We start from the raw sequence: 16,640 nt of genomic DNA, 5'->3' as shown, positions 1-16,640 counted from the left end.
CATCTTGTGCGTGCTAAGTCGCTTCAGTCATGGCCGACTCTTTATGACCCCAGGGACTGTTTAGTAGAGGGGCTTTGTTAAGTATTAAGTAAGGGGCTTTGGATTGTCTTTATTATCCAGTTAGAAACTTTTGTTTTAGATAACCATGCTATAAAATTTTGAAAAACACCAAAAAGGGGAAACAAAAATATCAAAGAGTGTTTAACCAGGGACTGTCCTGGCAGCGGGGGAACCTTGAATGGGTCAGACCCATCCTCCTCCAGGGAGGCTGCTGGCAGCCTGCAGTGAGAAGGCCCGGTTCCAGGGAGCTTACTCGGTGCCAGGCACTGGGCTCCGTGTGTTGTATATATCATCTGACAAGTGTTTATGGAGTGACTTCCAGGTGCCAGGCAGCTGTGAACTGAACCGAAATGTCCCTCCGTCCACAGCTCCATCACTGCCTCATCAGTGCCCACAAGGACATACCGGCTTCCATTATCGTGTCAGGGGTCAGCTGAGGATATGGGGGCTCTGAGAGGCAAGGTCATGTTCCAGGGACCCACAGCAAACCAAGGTCCAGGAGGATGCTCTCAGTGCAGGGATGACAAACTACCACCCGTGGGCCAAATCCGGCTGCCCCCCCCCCCTTTGAAAATAGAATTTCGTGGAGCTGCCCCGTCCACGTGTGTCTGCCGTCTCTGTGGCTGCTTCCATGCTTCCATGGCAGCCTGACCACAACAGAGACCTGCAGAGCCTGAATTAGTGCCTCTCCAGCCCTTTACAGCAGACGTTAGCCAGCCCCTTGTTCTATCCACTGCAGACATCCCTGCTTTTGAAGAAATACAATTTGCCTCATGATTCCACAGACCAGACATTCCCTCGGTTTCTACTTTCCTGAATTTGCTTCCTCTTTTTTTCTGAACACGTTCAGTTACAAAAGAGGACCTTTTCTCGTGTAAACGAGGGTGAAAGTAACACTTACCCAGAAGGGCTTTTAGGAACTGAAAGGATGCTCTGCATGTAATTGTGCAATTTCAGAAGATTATGAGTACAGCAAATGCTCCGTCATGATGTTTGTGTCTTTTTTCCCTGAAACTCCTAAATGGGATGCAGAAGCCAGATTGTGGCTTCCGGGAGACCCCTGTGTGTCCCCACGGAGATGGGGCTCCAGGGGCTGATGTTCCCTCCTTCAGTTGAGGGTCCTGAGAATGTGTCGGGTCCCTTCCCTGCCCAGGGTAGGGGGTAGTGGGAGGAGCTGGGTATCCCCTCCCAAGCTGAGTGTCTTCTCTCCGCCCAGCTCCCAACACAGAGACAGTGCCCTTGCTGACGTGGAAGAGGGCTCAGGACACAGTGCCCTGGAACATCATCCTTCTCCTGGGAGGGGGCTTTGCCATGGCCAAAGGCTGCGAGGTAAGAGGGGCAGGCAGCAGGCAGCTCAGGGAGGTGAGTGCCCATCCTGGGGCAGCTGCAAGCGTGGGGCTGAGCAAGCCCCACCAGCCACACAGCCGCCCCATCTCCCATGTGGGGGTGATCACAGCTCCGTGCCGTGCCTGGTGCTGCCCAGAGAGAGAGGAAAATGGTACAGTGTGGGACCTCGAGGAGCTGGCAGTGAGTGTTGTGCCAGAACTGCTAACACTAATATCATGACCCGAGGGGCCTGTGTGAACAGAGGACTCACCCTAGCAGGCTGACCCTCCACAGGCACTGTTCAACGTGCTGTACGCATGTTAGTGTGTTTAAACCTCCCAGCAAGCCTATGAGGTAGATGCCCCCATTATCCCCGTTCTGTAGATTTGGAAACTGAGGCACAGAGAGGTAAAGTAATTTGCCTAAGGCCACACAGCTATGTCCTCAGGATTAGAGGCCAGGTAGTTTGGCTCTAGGGCCCAGATATTATGAATATTAACTACTTGGTGTTACTATTAATGTGGTTCTAAAGGGCTGTGTGAAACTCCAATACTTTGGCCCCCTCATGCGAAGAGTTGACTCACTGGAAAAGACCCTGATGCTGGGAGGGATTGGGGGCAGGAGGAGAAGGGGACGACAGAGGATGAGATGGCTGGATGGCATCACCGACTCGATGGACATGAGTTTGGGTAAACTCCAGGAGTTGGTGATGGACAGGGAGGCCTGGTGTGCCTGGTGTGCGGTTCATGGGGTTGCAAAGAGTCAGACACGAATGAGCGACTGAACTGAACTGAACTGAACTGAAAGGGCTCTGTGAGCACAGAGGCAGAGCCAGGACTAGACTGAGGTGAGCGAGGCACTGACAGAGAAGAATTTGGGGAGGCACATGTTCTCAGCACAGCCAGACTTGCTCAGTGGAACTGCAGCCTCAATGTCCAACATGTAGTAACCTATTAGCTCATGAAATCTCCACACTGACCCTCAGGGCTAGAGAATATTTTTATCCCCATTTTACAGGTAGGAAAACTGAGGCCTGGAAAAATTAAGCAGCTCTCTTAATGTCATGCAGTTGCCCTCTGCTTAGGCGGTGAGGTTTGAACTCCAGTCCATCTGATTTCAGAGTCCAGCCTCCTAACACTCATTCTTGAGAACTTCCCAAGTGCCAGGCACCACGGGAAGCGCTATGCAAATATTGACTCTGCTTATCTTCAAAGGCACCGCTGAAGTAGATGTGTGGTCATCTTCCTTTCAAAGATGAAACAGAGGCAACTCAAGGCTGAATAAGTTGCCAATGTTTGTGCAGCCAAAAGCCGGCAGAGTGGTATTTGAACCCATAGCTCATGAAGCTGGGCCCCACCCTACCCCCAGATTTCAAAACCACAGCTGGTTAAGGGTCAATCGGAAATTAAGGTAAAAGAAGCTGAAATTACTTCTCAGATTGCTTACTTTTTAAAATTCAGGATTTTAAAAATATTATTTATTTATTTTTATTTGGCTGTGTTGGGTCTTTTTTAAGCCATTGAGTAGTGTCCGACTCTTTGCGACCACATGGACTGTAGCCTACCAGGCACCTCTGTCCATTGGATTTTCCAGGCGAGCGTACTGGAGTGGGTTGCTATTTCCTTCTCCAGGGGATATTCCCAACCCAGGGATCAAACTTAGGTCTCCCGCATTGCAGGCAGACGCTTTACCATCTGAGCCACCAGTCTTAGCTGTGTCACACAGGATCTTCCGTGGCAGCACACCAATTCTCTAAATGTGGCACACGGGCTCCAGAGCATGAGGGAACACAGCGGGCAGAGCTGGGATTTGAACTTGTCGGACTCCTCTCACTACTGCCTCTTGCTTGGGACATATCAGGGAAGGCTTCCAGTAGGAAGTGGCATGTTAGCCAGGTAAATTAGGAGGCTGTGCAGGGCAAAGGTGGAAAGCATGGGCGGTGGACCCAGACCATCTGGGTTGGAGTCAGTCCTACACCTCTGAGCTGTGTGCCTCCATTTCCTAATCTGTAAAATGGGCACAGTAATGGTGCCCATCGCATAGAGTTGTTACAGTTACTAAGTGGGTTGGAAAAGTGGAGGTTCTTGCCCTGAGCAACTTGGTGGAAATGGTGCCATTTAATGAGAGGCCCTTGCCTCACCCTGAGCCTGACCTACACCCAGAGGCTTCTATGCGGTCAGAGTGGTGGACAAAGCCCGGCTCGCAGTGGGGGCTGGGCTGCAGGACCGCTGAGCATGCTGAGGAGGCCAGTCTGGCTCCCGGCCCAGCCTTGGGCAGCCGGCTGGGGTTTCTGTGCAATAAAGACTTTGTGTGACAGTGGCCCCCTCCCCCAACCCCTGCTCACACCATCCCCTCCCCAGGCGGCCTGTCCCAGGAGGGACCAGAGTGCTCATGGCACGTCCTATTTCCCAGCCCCGGCCTAATGCCCTCACCAGGTTGCTGCCAGGCCTCCCGGGGCTTGGAGGCCCTCGGGCTGGGCCCACAGGGAGCCTGGATGTGTAGATGCCCACCTGCTGGTTCTGAGGGGCTGAAAGCAGACCCCAGTGCTTGCGCTGAGCTGGAGTAACTTGCTTAAACCTGCCTGATGCTCTCACCAGTCTCCTCCTGCTTCAAAGCTGTCCATGCCTCCCCCATGTAGTTAGACTCTAGTCTGAAGGTTTGCCTGGACCTCCAGAGAACAGCCCCCACCCATCACCCCGACATCAGCTCTTATCTCTGTCCCCTCAGGGCTCCTCTCCAGCCCCACTGGCCTGCTCCTCAGCCACACTAAACTCATTTGCACCCCAGGACCTTTGCACCTGCTTCCTCTCTGCCGAATGCTCCTCCCTGAGATCTCTGAGTCCTTACCCTCAGGTCTCGGCTTCAAGGTCACATCCTCAGAGAAACCCTCTCTGGCACCATATCTAAGGTAGCCTCCCCTCCACACACAGCCCCCATCTCTCTCTCTTATCACCCTCATTACTTCCTGCAGCCATATCTACTCCTCAGGTTGTGGACTTCCCTGGTGGCTCAGTGGTAAACGATCTGGCTGCCAATGCAGGAGGTGCAGGTTCAATCCCTGGGTTGGGAAGACCACCCCCCACCCTGGAGAAGGAAATGGCAACCTACTCCAGGATTCTCGCCTGGGAAATCCCACTGACAGTGGAGCCTGGCAAACTACAGTTTACGGGGGTCACAAAAGAGTCGGACACGACTTAGCAACTAAACAGCAAACAACAACCCGCCCCCACCCCCCGCAGGAAACCCTGTTCATTTGTTTATTGGTGTCTCTCTTACTAGAATGTAAGCTCCATGAGGGCAAGGACCATATCTGTCTTCTTCATTGCTCTTCTAGGCGTCTAGAAAAGTCCTGGTACTTAACATGCTCTCTCAGTAAGTATTTGTTGGACATGACCTGTAAATGGGATGTTCTGAGGACTGATGACATGATGGATGGCGGCTAATGCAGAGGGCTCGCCACTTTTATTGTTGTTATAGTTTTACTGTCTCATGAATTAAAAATTGGTCTAATTCTGGCACCTTCATGCATATCTCATTTAATCTCTATCCACAACAATCTACACATATATTCAGGTGATACAAGTTGATATTAAATCAGGGTGGAACGGACCCTATCAGTTCAGTTCAGTCGCTCAGTCGTGTCCAACTTTTTGCGACCCCATGAACCGCAACATACCAGGCCTTCCTGTCCATCACCAACTCCCGGAGTCCACCCAAACCCATGTCCATTGTGTCGGTGATGCCATCCAACCATCTTATCCTCTGTCGTCCCCTTCTCCTCCTGCCCTCAATCTTTCCCAGCATCAGGGTCTTTTCAAATGAGTCAGCTCTTCTCATCAGGTGGCCAAAGTATTGGAGTTTCAGCTTCAACATCAGTCCTTCCAATGAACACACAGGACTGATCTCCTTTAGGATGGACTAGTTGGATCTCCCTGAAGTCCAAGGGACTCTCAAGAGTCTTCTCCAACACCACAGTTCAAAAGCATCAATTCTTCTGCGCTCAGCTTTCTTTATAGTCCAACTCTCACATCCATACATGACCACTGGAAAAACCATAGCCTTGACTAGATGGACCTTTGTTGGCAAAGTAATGTCTCTGCTTTTTAATATGCTGTCTAGGTTGGTCATAACTTTCCTTCCAAGGAGTAAGCATCTTCTAATTTCATGGCTGCAGTCACCATCTGTAGTGATTTTGGAGCCCAGAAAAATAAAGTCAGCCATTGTTTCCACTGTTTCCCCATCTATTTCCCATGAAGTGATGGGACCAGATGCCATGATCTTCATTTTCTGAATGTTGAGCTTTAAGCCAATTTTTTCACTCTCCTCTTTCACTTTCATCAAGAGGCTCTTTAGTTCTTCTTCACTTTCTGCCATAAGGGTGGTGTCATCTGCATATCTGAGGTTACTGATATTTCTCCTGGCAATCTTGATTCCAGCTTGTGCTTCCTCCAGCCCAGCGTTTCTCATGATGTACTCTGCATATAAATTAAATAAGCAGGGTGACAATATACAGCCTTGATGTACTCCTTTTCCTATTTGGAACCAGTCTGTTGTTCCATGTCCAGTTCTAACTGTTGCTTCCTGACCTGCATATAGGTTTCTCAAGAGGCAGGTCAGGTGGTCTTGTATCCCCATCTCTTTCAGAATTTTCCACAGTTTATTGTGATCCACACAGTCAAAGGCTTTGGCACAGTCAATAAAGCAGAAGTAGATGTTTTTCTGGAATTCTCTTGCTTTTTCCATGATCCAGCGGATGTTGGCAATTTGATTTCTGGTTCCTCTGCCTTTTCTAAAACCAGCTTGAACATCAGGAAGTTCACGGTTCACATATTGCTGAAGCCTGGCTTGGAAAATTTTAAGCATCACTTTACTAGCATGTGAGATGAGTGCAATTGTGTGGTAGTTTGAGCATTCTTTGGCATTGCCTTTCTTTGGGATTGGAATGAAAACTGACCTTTTCCAGTCCTGTGGCCACTGCTGAGTTAGACCCTATAGGCAAGTAGAAGCATGTGTATTCTCCTGAATCCCTCATTTTCTGCTGGAGAGTTGTTATTATTGCTGTTCTTACTGTTCTTATCATTTTATTGGAGAGGTAGCATTATGAAGTAAGAGCCAGATTCTGAGCGCAAAATTCCAAACTCATTTCACTTATTTGAGCATATTACAACCTCTTTGTGCCTCGGTTTCATCAACCATAAAATATGGATAACTGTACCACTTCATTCCTGCCAGGTGGCACAGTGGTAAAGACTCTGCCTACCAATGTAGGAGATGCAGAAGACACAGGTTTGTTCCTGGAGAAGGGCATGGCAACCCACTCCAGTATTCTTGCCTGGAGAATCCCATGGACAGAAGAGGCTTGCGGGCTACAGTCCATGGGGTCACAAACAATTGGGGGCACATGCACCCACATCACCACTCCTTCGTGGAATTGTCCTGAGGATTAATAAGTTAATGTTAGCAAAGTACTGAGGCGACTTCTCAGCATAGAATCAGCACTGTATTAAGTGTTTGTTAAATTAAATAAGTAATAGTAAGCCCTGTTTGGTACTTATTATATACAGGAATTGTTTTTACCTGTACTTTGAAGAAAGCAAGGAGCAGAGATGTCCATTTCCTTGCCCAGTGCCACACAGCTTGTAAGCAGTACAATGGTTTGAATGCTCATGCATGTGCATGCAGTCTTTTCTTCTTTTCCTCTAATCAAGTTCACTGGCTCTCTCCACTTAAGAATTCTATTTTTTTAGTATCAGTCTTTTGTAAAATATTTATTTTATTACTTTACTTATTTATTTAATTTGGCCACACTGGATTTTGGTTGTGGCATAAAGGGTCTTTAGTTGCATCTTAACCGCAGGACCAGCAGGGAAGTCCCTACCTAAGAATTCTTACGTCGAGTTGTGCACACACGGCTGAGTCTACTGTCTTTCAGATCAGATCAGATCAGATCAGTCGCTCAGTCATGTCTGACTCTTTGCGACCCCATGAATCGCAGCACGCCAGGCCTCCCTGTCCATCACCAACTCCCGGAGTTCACTCAGACTCACGTCCATCAAGTCGGTGATGCCATCCAACCATCTCATCCTCTGTCGTCCCCTTCTCCTCCTGCCCCCAGTCCCTCCCAGCATCAGAGTCTTTTCCAATGAGTCAACTCTTCGCATGAGGTGGCCGAAGTATTGGAGTTTCAGCTTTAGCATCAGTCCTTCCAAAGAAATCCCAGGGCTGATCTCCTTCAGAATGGACTGGTTGGATCTCCTTGCAGTGCAAGGGACTCTCAAGAGTCTTCTCCAACACCACAGTTCAAAAGCATCAATTCTTCGGTGCTCAGCCTTCTTCACAGTCCAACTCTCACATCCATACATGACCACAGGAAAAACCATAGCCTCGACTAGACGAACCTTTGTTGGCAAAGTAATGTCTCTGCTTTTGAATATGCTATCTAGGTTGGTCATAACTTTCCTTCCAAGGAGTAAGCATCTTTTAATTTCATGGCTGCAGTCACCATCTGTAGTGATTTTGGAGCCCAGAAAAATAAAGTCTGACATTATGAGGCCTTTAAAGAGATTTTTCAAGGGTTTTCTATAGAGACTTCAACCTGAAACATTTCATTTCTACCATAACACCCTCCTTTAAGATCTGATCCTTCTGTATATCAGCGAAATCAGGAAGAAAGGACCTCATAGAAGCGAGAAAGGAGGAGAAAGAGGGGTCACCGTCCTGCCAGCTGTGTCTTCCCCTCTCATGCTGCACCAGTGGCCTCAGGCACCTCTTGGCACCCCTGGGGGCTATAAGGAACAGTTTGACAACCACTACTCAAGGCAGTTTCTTGAGTGTCCCACCACTGCTGATATCTCGTGACTTGATGCTACTAATAGGCAATGGCAGGTTTGGGGCACTTACCTGGTACCCAAGCATTTTTATAAGAGCTTTAGAGATTAGTTCCTTTTCTCCCAACCATAACCCCTAAAGTGAAAGTTGTCCAGTCGTGTCCAAATCTTTGTGACCCCATGGACTGTACAGTTCCTGGAATTCTCCAGGCCAGAATACCGGAGTGGGTAGCCTTTCCCTTCTCCAGGGGATCTTTCCCAACCCAGGAATCAAACCCAGGTCTCCTGCATTGAAGGTGGATTCTTTACCAACTGAGCCACAAGGGAAGCCCTAATGTTGAAGAACAGCTGCCCAACGTGGGGCTCGAACCCACAATGCTGGGATCAGGAGTCCCACGTTCTACCAGCTGAACTAGCTGGGTGGGTCTGTAACCCCGAGGATAAGCACTATCGCATCTCAGTTCACAGATAAGGACCTGAGGCACAGAAAGGTTTAGTTACTTGTCAAGGAAGACACAGCAGAGTGGATGAAGGTGGGGGAACAAGCCTAATCTGATTCCAGAGCCCTTTCTCCTCACCTCCTGAGCATGCCGCCTCTGCCCTTGCAAGTTGCTGGTCCTGGAGTCCCTGGGAAAACCTTGTGGCTATGTGTTTCCATGGAAACAGAGCTTCTGATTCCTAAGGGAACAGGAAAGAGCAGGTGAAGCCCCTTGAGTCCCCTCGAGAGCCCCTGGTCAGGAGCCGGGGGGGTCTCCTCTCTCTTGAAGCGGCCAGATCGCCCTTCGGCTATGGAAACCGAGCCAAGGCCCTGAGTGGCCGTGGGGAGGCTGGCTGGAAGCCTGGCACCCAGAGGCCCGGCTACAGGGAAGCTCTTGGCTCCTCATTCATCTAAGTCATTAATATTCCCTCTCTCCAGCCCTTCTCCATTTAATTACACACACTGCCGTCGGTCTCTTTGCCAGAGCTGTGGCCTCTGAGAAAAACTAGTGGCCCCATTTTTCCCTGCAGGGTTCCCTGTGCCAGAAGAGGGGCCGGGGTCTGGACTCTGCCATACACTATAATTTCTAGGTTATCAAACAGTGCGGATGTGAAAGAAGAACCTTACTTTTTATAAGGTCTCTTCTAGGGAATTATCTTTAAGCATTTATTATTCATTCCCTGAAGGTAACTTTTAAGTCATGGTGTAGGGACAAATAAAATAATTTATTTTATTTGTATCAAAACAGTATACTATATTCTAGAATCCACGATGAAACCTTAGTTTTGGATAAACAGCAAATTTTCTATTCAACAGAGAAGAAATGCATACCTGTTCTCTGATAAGCCGAAGTGTGTTAGTACCAAAAGATACTGCACTGATAAACGGGCTGTGGTAGACACACACTTGGCTAAGCGTTCGGGGTCTAACCCAACCCCGGCCTTGATCCGCTCCTAAGCCTACAACTGCTTTATCTTTGTCAACAAAACGACCTACAGATGGCGCCCCTGTAGCCTTATTGCTATATTGCCGCGTGGCACCACCAGGGGGCAGCATCGAGCACAATTTTACATCCGTTTTCCCGCTTTGGGGTCTTAACGAAGGTGCATTGGATTCTGGGTTATTAAGGATACATTTGAAGCCTGGAGGGCAGAAGCGGGACAGTGTCATTATGAAATACCCGCAAGTAGAGTAATTCCTGGGGAAGTCAGCAAAGAGAGAGAGCTTGGAGATAATTCTGCGGCACTGATGGCAGGTGGAGTCTGGAGTCAGAGAGAGGACATCGACCTTGTCTTTACTGCCCTGGAGAGCTGTGGTCAGCTCTGGGCACTGCCCTTCATTAAGAGGTGCAGTGACAGTCTGGTGTGTCCACTGGAGAGTACGTGGTGACAGGGAGCTTTGCAGGAGAATGTTAGTATACTGACTCCGTGGCCCTGAGTGCAAAACACATCTTAGCCAGTATTTGGGGGACACTGAGCAAGTCACAAAAACTTCGCCAAGTTAGGATTCCTTCTCTGTAACACGCGAAGGAAGTGTTTACTTTGCCGAAAGGTTGGTGATTCTTATCTAATGAACAATGATACAAATAATAATGGCAGTGTTTGTGTACCATCATTGTAATAATCATCATAAATATCTTTATTGGTGGTCATCTTATTCATTGTGCTGGGCTTCCCTGGTGGCTTGGTGGTAAAGAATGTGCCTGCAGTGCAGGAGACATGGGTTCAATCCCTGAGTTGGGGAGAGCCCCTGGAGAAGGAAATGGCAATCCACTCTGGTTTTCTTGCCTGGAGAATCCCATGGACAGAGGAGCCTGATGGGCTACAGTCTGGGGTTGCAAAGAGTCAGACATGACTTAGCAACTGAGCGCTCACACATTCATTGTGTTGTATTTGACCTCTAGCTGATGCATGTTTTCTATTATATATGATATATATATCATATATATTATATATTTAATATGTACTGATACATAATTATAAAAATTAATAATGAATATTTTGTATAAATACGTTAATATTTTTGGAAGTGATAGCTATCATTGGAGGAATGAGAAGATTTAACATGGAGGTTCCAGTGCCCCTCTCCCACTCAAATTAGGGCTACCCAAACCAAATGAACTATTGGGAGAACCATATGGATTATTTGAAGGATCCAGGGGTTTGGGCCCTGGGCCTGTGGAGTATGGAGTAGACAGCAGCTCGGGAAGCAGAGAGGCTGAATGAATATGTGACCTTGGGCAGCTCACCTACCCTCTCTGAACCTCAGTCAAGCTGTATGTGAAAGAGTGTAGTTGTCATCGCTGTAGCCAATCCTAAACCCCTCCCACTTGGCCCAGGCTCGGGGTGGCAGGCGGCGGTGGGCTGGTGTGAAGAGGTGCTCTTGCTTTCTCCCTCTGCAGGAGTCGGGGCTGTCGGCATGGATCGGCGGGCAGCTGCACCCCCTGGAGAGCGTGCCCCCGGTGCTGGCCGTACTGCTCATCACCGTGGTGGTCGCCTTCTTCACCGAGTTCGCCAGCAACACGGCCACCATCATCATCTTTCTGCCCGTCCTGGCGGAGCTGGTAAGGGTTCTTACACGGTCCTGGCATGGGAGAGCAACATCCCTCCCCAATACAGGTTCACCAGTCTCTTCCTTGATCCCGGGAGCTCCACGGGGGCCAGAATTGTCATCATTCTTGTCCAAAATGCATATAAGTGTCAGAACCATGATTTTTTTAATACTGTCTTTTTTTTTTCTCTAAGAAATGCATAAACAGTAAATATTTTCAAAGCACACCAGAGGGCCTCCTTTGGGAAAAGCAACCCGTGGTAACATAAGAGTTTTCTAGGAAAACAGAAATGACCAAATATGGACTAAGAAGAAGTAGAAAATCTGAGTAGACAGATAAGGATACCAGGAATTCTAACGGTAGGCAAAGCTCTAGCTTCCCTTTAAAGCAGAGTTTCTCAGCACTACGGACATTTGGGGCCAGAGAATTCTGTTATGTGAAGCTCTGCATTGTAGGATGTTTAGCAGCATCCCTGCTCTCTACCTACTTGTTTGGACCGTTTGAGAAGGACCAGAGGGCATGAGGTTTTAGAAATGTGATTCTCAATATGTGGTCCCAGCACATTTTCAAAATTCTCAAAATGTGGACCAGCAGCATCAGCATCATCTGGGATCTTGTCAGAAATGCAAATTCTTGCCGCTACCACCCCCGCCACCCGCCCCCCGCCGCAACAAACCCCACACCTGCTGACTCAGCAACTCTGAGAGAGATGGGGCCACCAGACCTCCAGGTGACTTTGATATGCACTCAAGTTGGAGAGGCAGTGTTCTAGAATAATTTTCCCTGCCCGCCCTCCCTGATAAACCCACACGTGACCTTGGAACGTTGCTAACCTAGGAACATTGCTAACCTAGGAACCTTCTCTCTTGTCTCCCTCTCTATGGTTCTCTTCTTGTCTGTGTGTCTCTCCTTCGGCCTGTGTGTCTGTATTTCTGGCTGCATTTCTGTCCGTGTGTCTTTAAATTCACCTTCTCGCTTGTTTCTCTTGTTCTCTGTCACTCTGCACATCTCTCTCCGGACATCTCTGGCTCTTTCCCGTCTCTCCATCTGTCGCCATGTCCCTCGCTTTCCTCCTGTCTCCACCTCGCGTGTGGTTTCTCTCTTTCTCTGTTTCGGTCTCGCCCCTGACTGCCGGGCCCAGGCCATCCGTCTGCGGGTGCACCCCCTGTACTTGATGATCCCTGGCACCGTCGGCTGCTCCTACGCCTTCATGCTCCCAGTCTCAACGCCCCCCAACTCAATCGCCTTCGCCTCTGGACACTTGCTGGTCAAAGATATGGTGAGTGCAGGCGTATTCCAGCAGAGGCCCCGAGGAGTGGGCGGACCAGGGGCGGGCAAGGAACCGGGGCAGGACTCCCACTCTCCCCTCCCCCCAATTCCTGAACAGGTCATTCTGAGTGGGACCAGCAAACCCCTGGGAGGGCCCAGCCCCTGACTAGCAAACACTCTGGGATGATTGCTTAGGTGATTTCAGGAAGCGCTGACTTGGCCACTGCTTTCCAAAGTTTGCCTTGGAGATGAGGGCCTTCCCCTCTCTCTGCCCCCCACCTTGTCTTCTGACTTGTTTGGCCAAGCGCTCTGGGCCGGGCAGCATCTCTAGGGGAGACGGAGCAGCAGACCACACCAGGGACATAGGGGTGCACGTCAGTGCCTGGTCACGTGGAGAGGAGACAGAAGCCGAGGACGGTGGTGGGGGATCCCAGCTTTTAGCAAGGCTCTCCTCCAAGCTGAGCCTCTTCCTCCGCCTGCTTCCTACTGCCCTTCCCCCTCCACTGGCCGCCTCGGATGATCGCACCGAGCAGTTCAGGGGCTGCAGACCCTAAACTGGTTCTATAGAGAAGAGGGATCTGCCCGACTAGTTCTTAGCTGATGTAGGGTCTCCAGGGACGGAGACCCCAGCAGGACAAAGGGAGAGAAAACAAGAGTGAGCGGCAGGAAGACAGAGCAGAGAGGCAGCAGGGACCCGGGGAGACAGACATTCATTCATTCGTCAGTTCATTCACTGTACAAGTGTGCTGAGCACGTCTGTGTTCCAGGCGCAGGGGTAGTGCCGGGTAGGGGAGACACACGCCTGCCTCCAAGGAGACAGGAAATGCAAAGCAGGGGGGATGTTTAACGATCAAAGCAGGTTGTTTTCAAGTTGTGTGATGCTGGGTGAGCCAACTGCTCTGAGCCTCATTTTCCCCTTCTATAAAATGGGAATAATAATAAGAACAACCCTAAAAGGGTTGCTTTCAGGGTAAATGACATAGCTCTGTGACAACTGCATGGCACAAGGCCTGGCTCCTAGAAACCACTGAACGAAAGGGGACGTTATCAGCTCCTCGAGGGTCAGCCTAGGTGTGTAAAGATGGAAGCGTCTTGGGTATCAACCATCCTGGGTTTGCGCTCCCCCTCCACCTCTCCCCAGGTGTGCCACCTGGCGTGAAAGACTTTCTGACTCTAAGTTTCCCCACCTGTATAATGGGCCTCGAGTAGAACCCTGCCTCACTCTGGGCTCCCTTGCAGGTGCGGACGGGACTCCTGATGAACCTGATGGGTGTCCTGCTGCTCAGCTTGGCCATGAATACTTGGGCACAGACCATCTTCCAGCTGGGCACCTTCCCAGAGTGGGCCGACCTCCACTTAGCCAACGTCACAGCACTGCCATCCAGCTTGGCTAACGGCACATATAGGACCCTCTGAGCCCCTCTCAGGAACTCTCTTTGGGCTGGGCCCTCCCAGGGGTTTCACCATCCTCTGCTGCTGGGACCCCACAGGCTGATCAAGCAATTCTTCTCTGTGATCCAGTACACAGCAAGCAAGGGTGACTTCCAGTGGTCCACTCGGGTCCACAGTCTCGTTATCTAGGATACCTTCTCGTTTCCCACACAGTTCAGGGAGCCACTTCCTCCCAGTTCTGCTGCCTGAGAAACAAGCTCCTTTATCTCTGAGTTGATCTGTGGTTAGGATGCAAGAAAGCCCAGTTTCAGCAACAGTAAGCCAATCTGGAATGGTGTTTGTCTTGAACAGCTGGGGCAGGAGACACCACTAGCATCCCTCATTGATGACGCGAGGTTCATCCAGAGACAGCATCCTGCCTTTAGGGGTCACCTTCCTTCCAGAGGCTGGGGCTGTCGTGTCCCCGTCCAGCTGTTCCAGCTGTTCCCAGCTGGTGTGTGCTCTGCTTGGTGAGAGCCGTTTCTGAACCAGTTGTTTGAATATCGGCTCTGCTGATACCTAGAAGCCAGGGTTATTTTCAGTCCCTGGAGACAGCGAGGGAGAGACAGATGACATCCTGAGGACATGGAGACTGAGCAGAGCCTCTTTGCTGTTTCTCTGGGCTCCCAAGCACCCAAGGGCGAGTTCTAGACCTTTCTACCCAAGCTTTTTCGGATTTTCCTGATTAGTCTGAATCAGCGTGGCTACAGTTCCAGGGTCAGGCCAAGTGTGGGCCGTGTGCCACTAACAGGTGGCCCATGGCTCCTCCAGCCAGGCGCCTCCCACACGGGCCTTCCTGGCTGCCGGCTTCTTCTTGTTCCCAGAGCTGCTCTTTGCCTCCCTGCCCCCATCCCAGGTGGTAAGCATGTGTGATTAGCAAGGGCCACGTTTTCCAGGGGAGAGAGAAAAGTCAAAAGAGAAATCAAGGCCTTGTAAAACATCCAGTGTCTTAGGCAGGGAAACCCCGTAATCCTCTTCTACAAATAAGAATAATGTCCCCTGAGCCGGGGGCTGGTGGGGCCCATCCTGAGGGATGTGCTCCTTCCATGTTTCAAGCGGGAGCATCTAGGTACCCCCACCCCTAGGAACAGCACAATTTGGATGCAGTCAGCCCAGAAAGCTCACGGCCCCCCTTCCTACGCCTCTGGGGGATGCGGTTCCCCCGAGCAGCCCGGCTGGGGAGCCGCACCCTGGGGACTGCACTTGCTCTTGGAACAGTACGTGTGAGTCATGAACCTTTCCCTGGGAGCGGCAGGGAGGAGGGAGAGGAGGCTCCCGTCCTTCCTGTAGGGGCGTCCTTCAGGATTTAGTCACAGTTACAGCCCACTGGGATTGGGGGGTGCCCTCCCATAGGAAGGGGTAGGGGAGAAGTTCATTCACAGAGAAACCCAAGGGGCTTATCACCAGATGAATAGTGATTTCAAATACTTCTGATTGAAAAATGCTGTAAAATAAAGAATGTTAATCAACCCTGGGCCTGGAAATCATTTGCCTTGATAGCCATAAAAAAGCTGCAAACCCCACATTCTGGAACTTGGGGTGTCACAGAATTGACCTCATGTCCTTACTGCTCTCCCTTCTCCACTCCACTCCAGCCACACACTCCAGCTCTCCTGCCTCGGGGCCTTTGCGCATGCTCTCCCTGTTGCCTAGAACACTTTGCTCCCAAATATATGCCTGTTTCTTCATTTTATTCAGGTCCCTGCTCAAATGTCACCTCCCCAGAGAGGCTTCCTTCACCATTGGGTCTAAATATCACACCGTTACTTTTTAACCCCTTGCCCTGCTATAGTTTTCTTAGTATTTAGTCAGGATGCTGTATTATTTTCTTTTTTATTAATTTTCTCACCCTCTAGAATATAAACCTATGAGAATGCAAACTTTCTTTTGTTCGGTGCTGTACGTCCAATACTTAGAGCAGTTTCTGGCACATAGTAGGTGCTCAGTAAATATTTGATAAATAAATCTATGCTAGAAATTATGACAAAACCATCTTGCTCTTTGACCCAGGGTTTATTTGGCTTATTTCTTTATTCATTTATTCTTCCATTTATTCATCCAACAGTATTTATTTAGAACCTACTTTATGCTGGTTCACTGTCCCTAGCCACATAGAACTTATCCCAGGAAACAGGCTGTAGACAGGTAAACAAATAAGGCGACTCTGGGTCATAACATGGGCTAAGAAGAAAATGAACTGGCCGGTGTGACAAACCTACTCTGAGGCTCTGTTAGCTGGGGTGGTCAGGGAGGGCTTCTCGGAGGAGGCAGCACTGGACCAAGGCCAGCAGGAGTCAGCCATATGCTCACCCTACTGTTGGAGGAAGGGGGATGGCAGGGGTGATACAGAGTAATTAGAAATACACCAGTAACTCATCTGTAACACACAAGAAATACCCAGAAGTCAAAAGAGACAAAAACATTGCTTACCAGCGGTTGCATAACAAATCAGCCCAAAGTTCAGGGCTGAAAAATGCAACACATTCCTGCATTTAGTCAGAGTTCAGCAGGTATGGTTTTATCTCTGCTGTACACGGTGAGGGTGGGGCCGCTCATCTGGGGGTTTTGCTGGAGCTGGAATGCCCATGGTGGCTTGGACACCCCAAGGGTCATGTGGCTTCTCAGGAGCTCAGCCTGGGCTGCTGTACATGACAGCGGACTTCTCAGAAGGCAAAAGCAGAAGCCACAGGGCCCCTTA

General features: G+C 49.8%; 1 protein-coding gene and 1 non-coding gene across 5 annotated transcripts in view; one reads left to right on the top strand and one right to left on the bottom strand.

Moving 5' to 3' along the window:
• SLC13A3 (solute carrier family 13 member 3) overlaps window positions 1–15,412 on the top strand; it is an 83,620-nt gene extending 68,208 nt beyond the window's left edge. For all 4 annotated transcript variants that reach the window (XM_061437824.1, XM_061437822.1, XM_061437821.1 and 1 more), the window contains 4 exons: window positions 1,277–1,389; window positions 11,093–11,254; window positions 12,384–12,521; window positions 13,751–15,412. In XM_061437824.1, coding sequence (XP_061293808.1) covers window positions 1,277–1,389; window positions 11,093–11,254; window positions 12,384–12,521; window positions 13,751–13,927 — 590 coding nt within the window. In that variant the 3' untranslated portion in view covers window positions 13,928–15,412. The remainder of the gene's footprint in view (window positions 1–1,276; window positions 1,390–11,092; window positions 11,255–12,383; window positions 12,522–13,750) is intronic.
• TRNAR-CCU (transfer RNA arginine (anticodon CCU)) lies at window positions 8,563–8,635 on the bottom strand. The gene has a single exon. It is a non-coding gene; the product is annotated as a tRNA-Arg (tRNA).
• Window positions 15,413–16,640: the final 1,228 nt, after the last annotated feature.

Source organism: Bos javanicus, chromosome 13 (assembly GCF_032452875.1).
Source record: "Bos javanicus breed banteng chromosome 13, ARS-OSU_banteng_1.0, whole genome shotgun sequence".
Classification (NCBI taxonomy): Eukaryota; Metazoa; Chordata; class Mammalia; order Artiodactyla; family Bovidae; genus Bos; species Bos javanicus.
The sequence above is the reverse complement of the archived record's forward strand: the minus strand, read 5'-3'. Positions and strand labels throughout refer to the sequence as shown.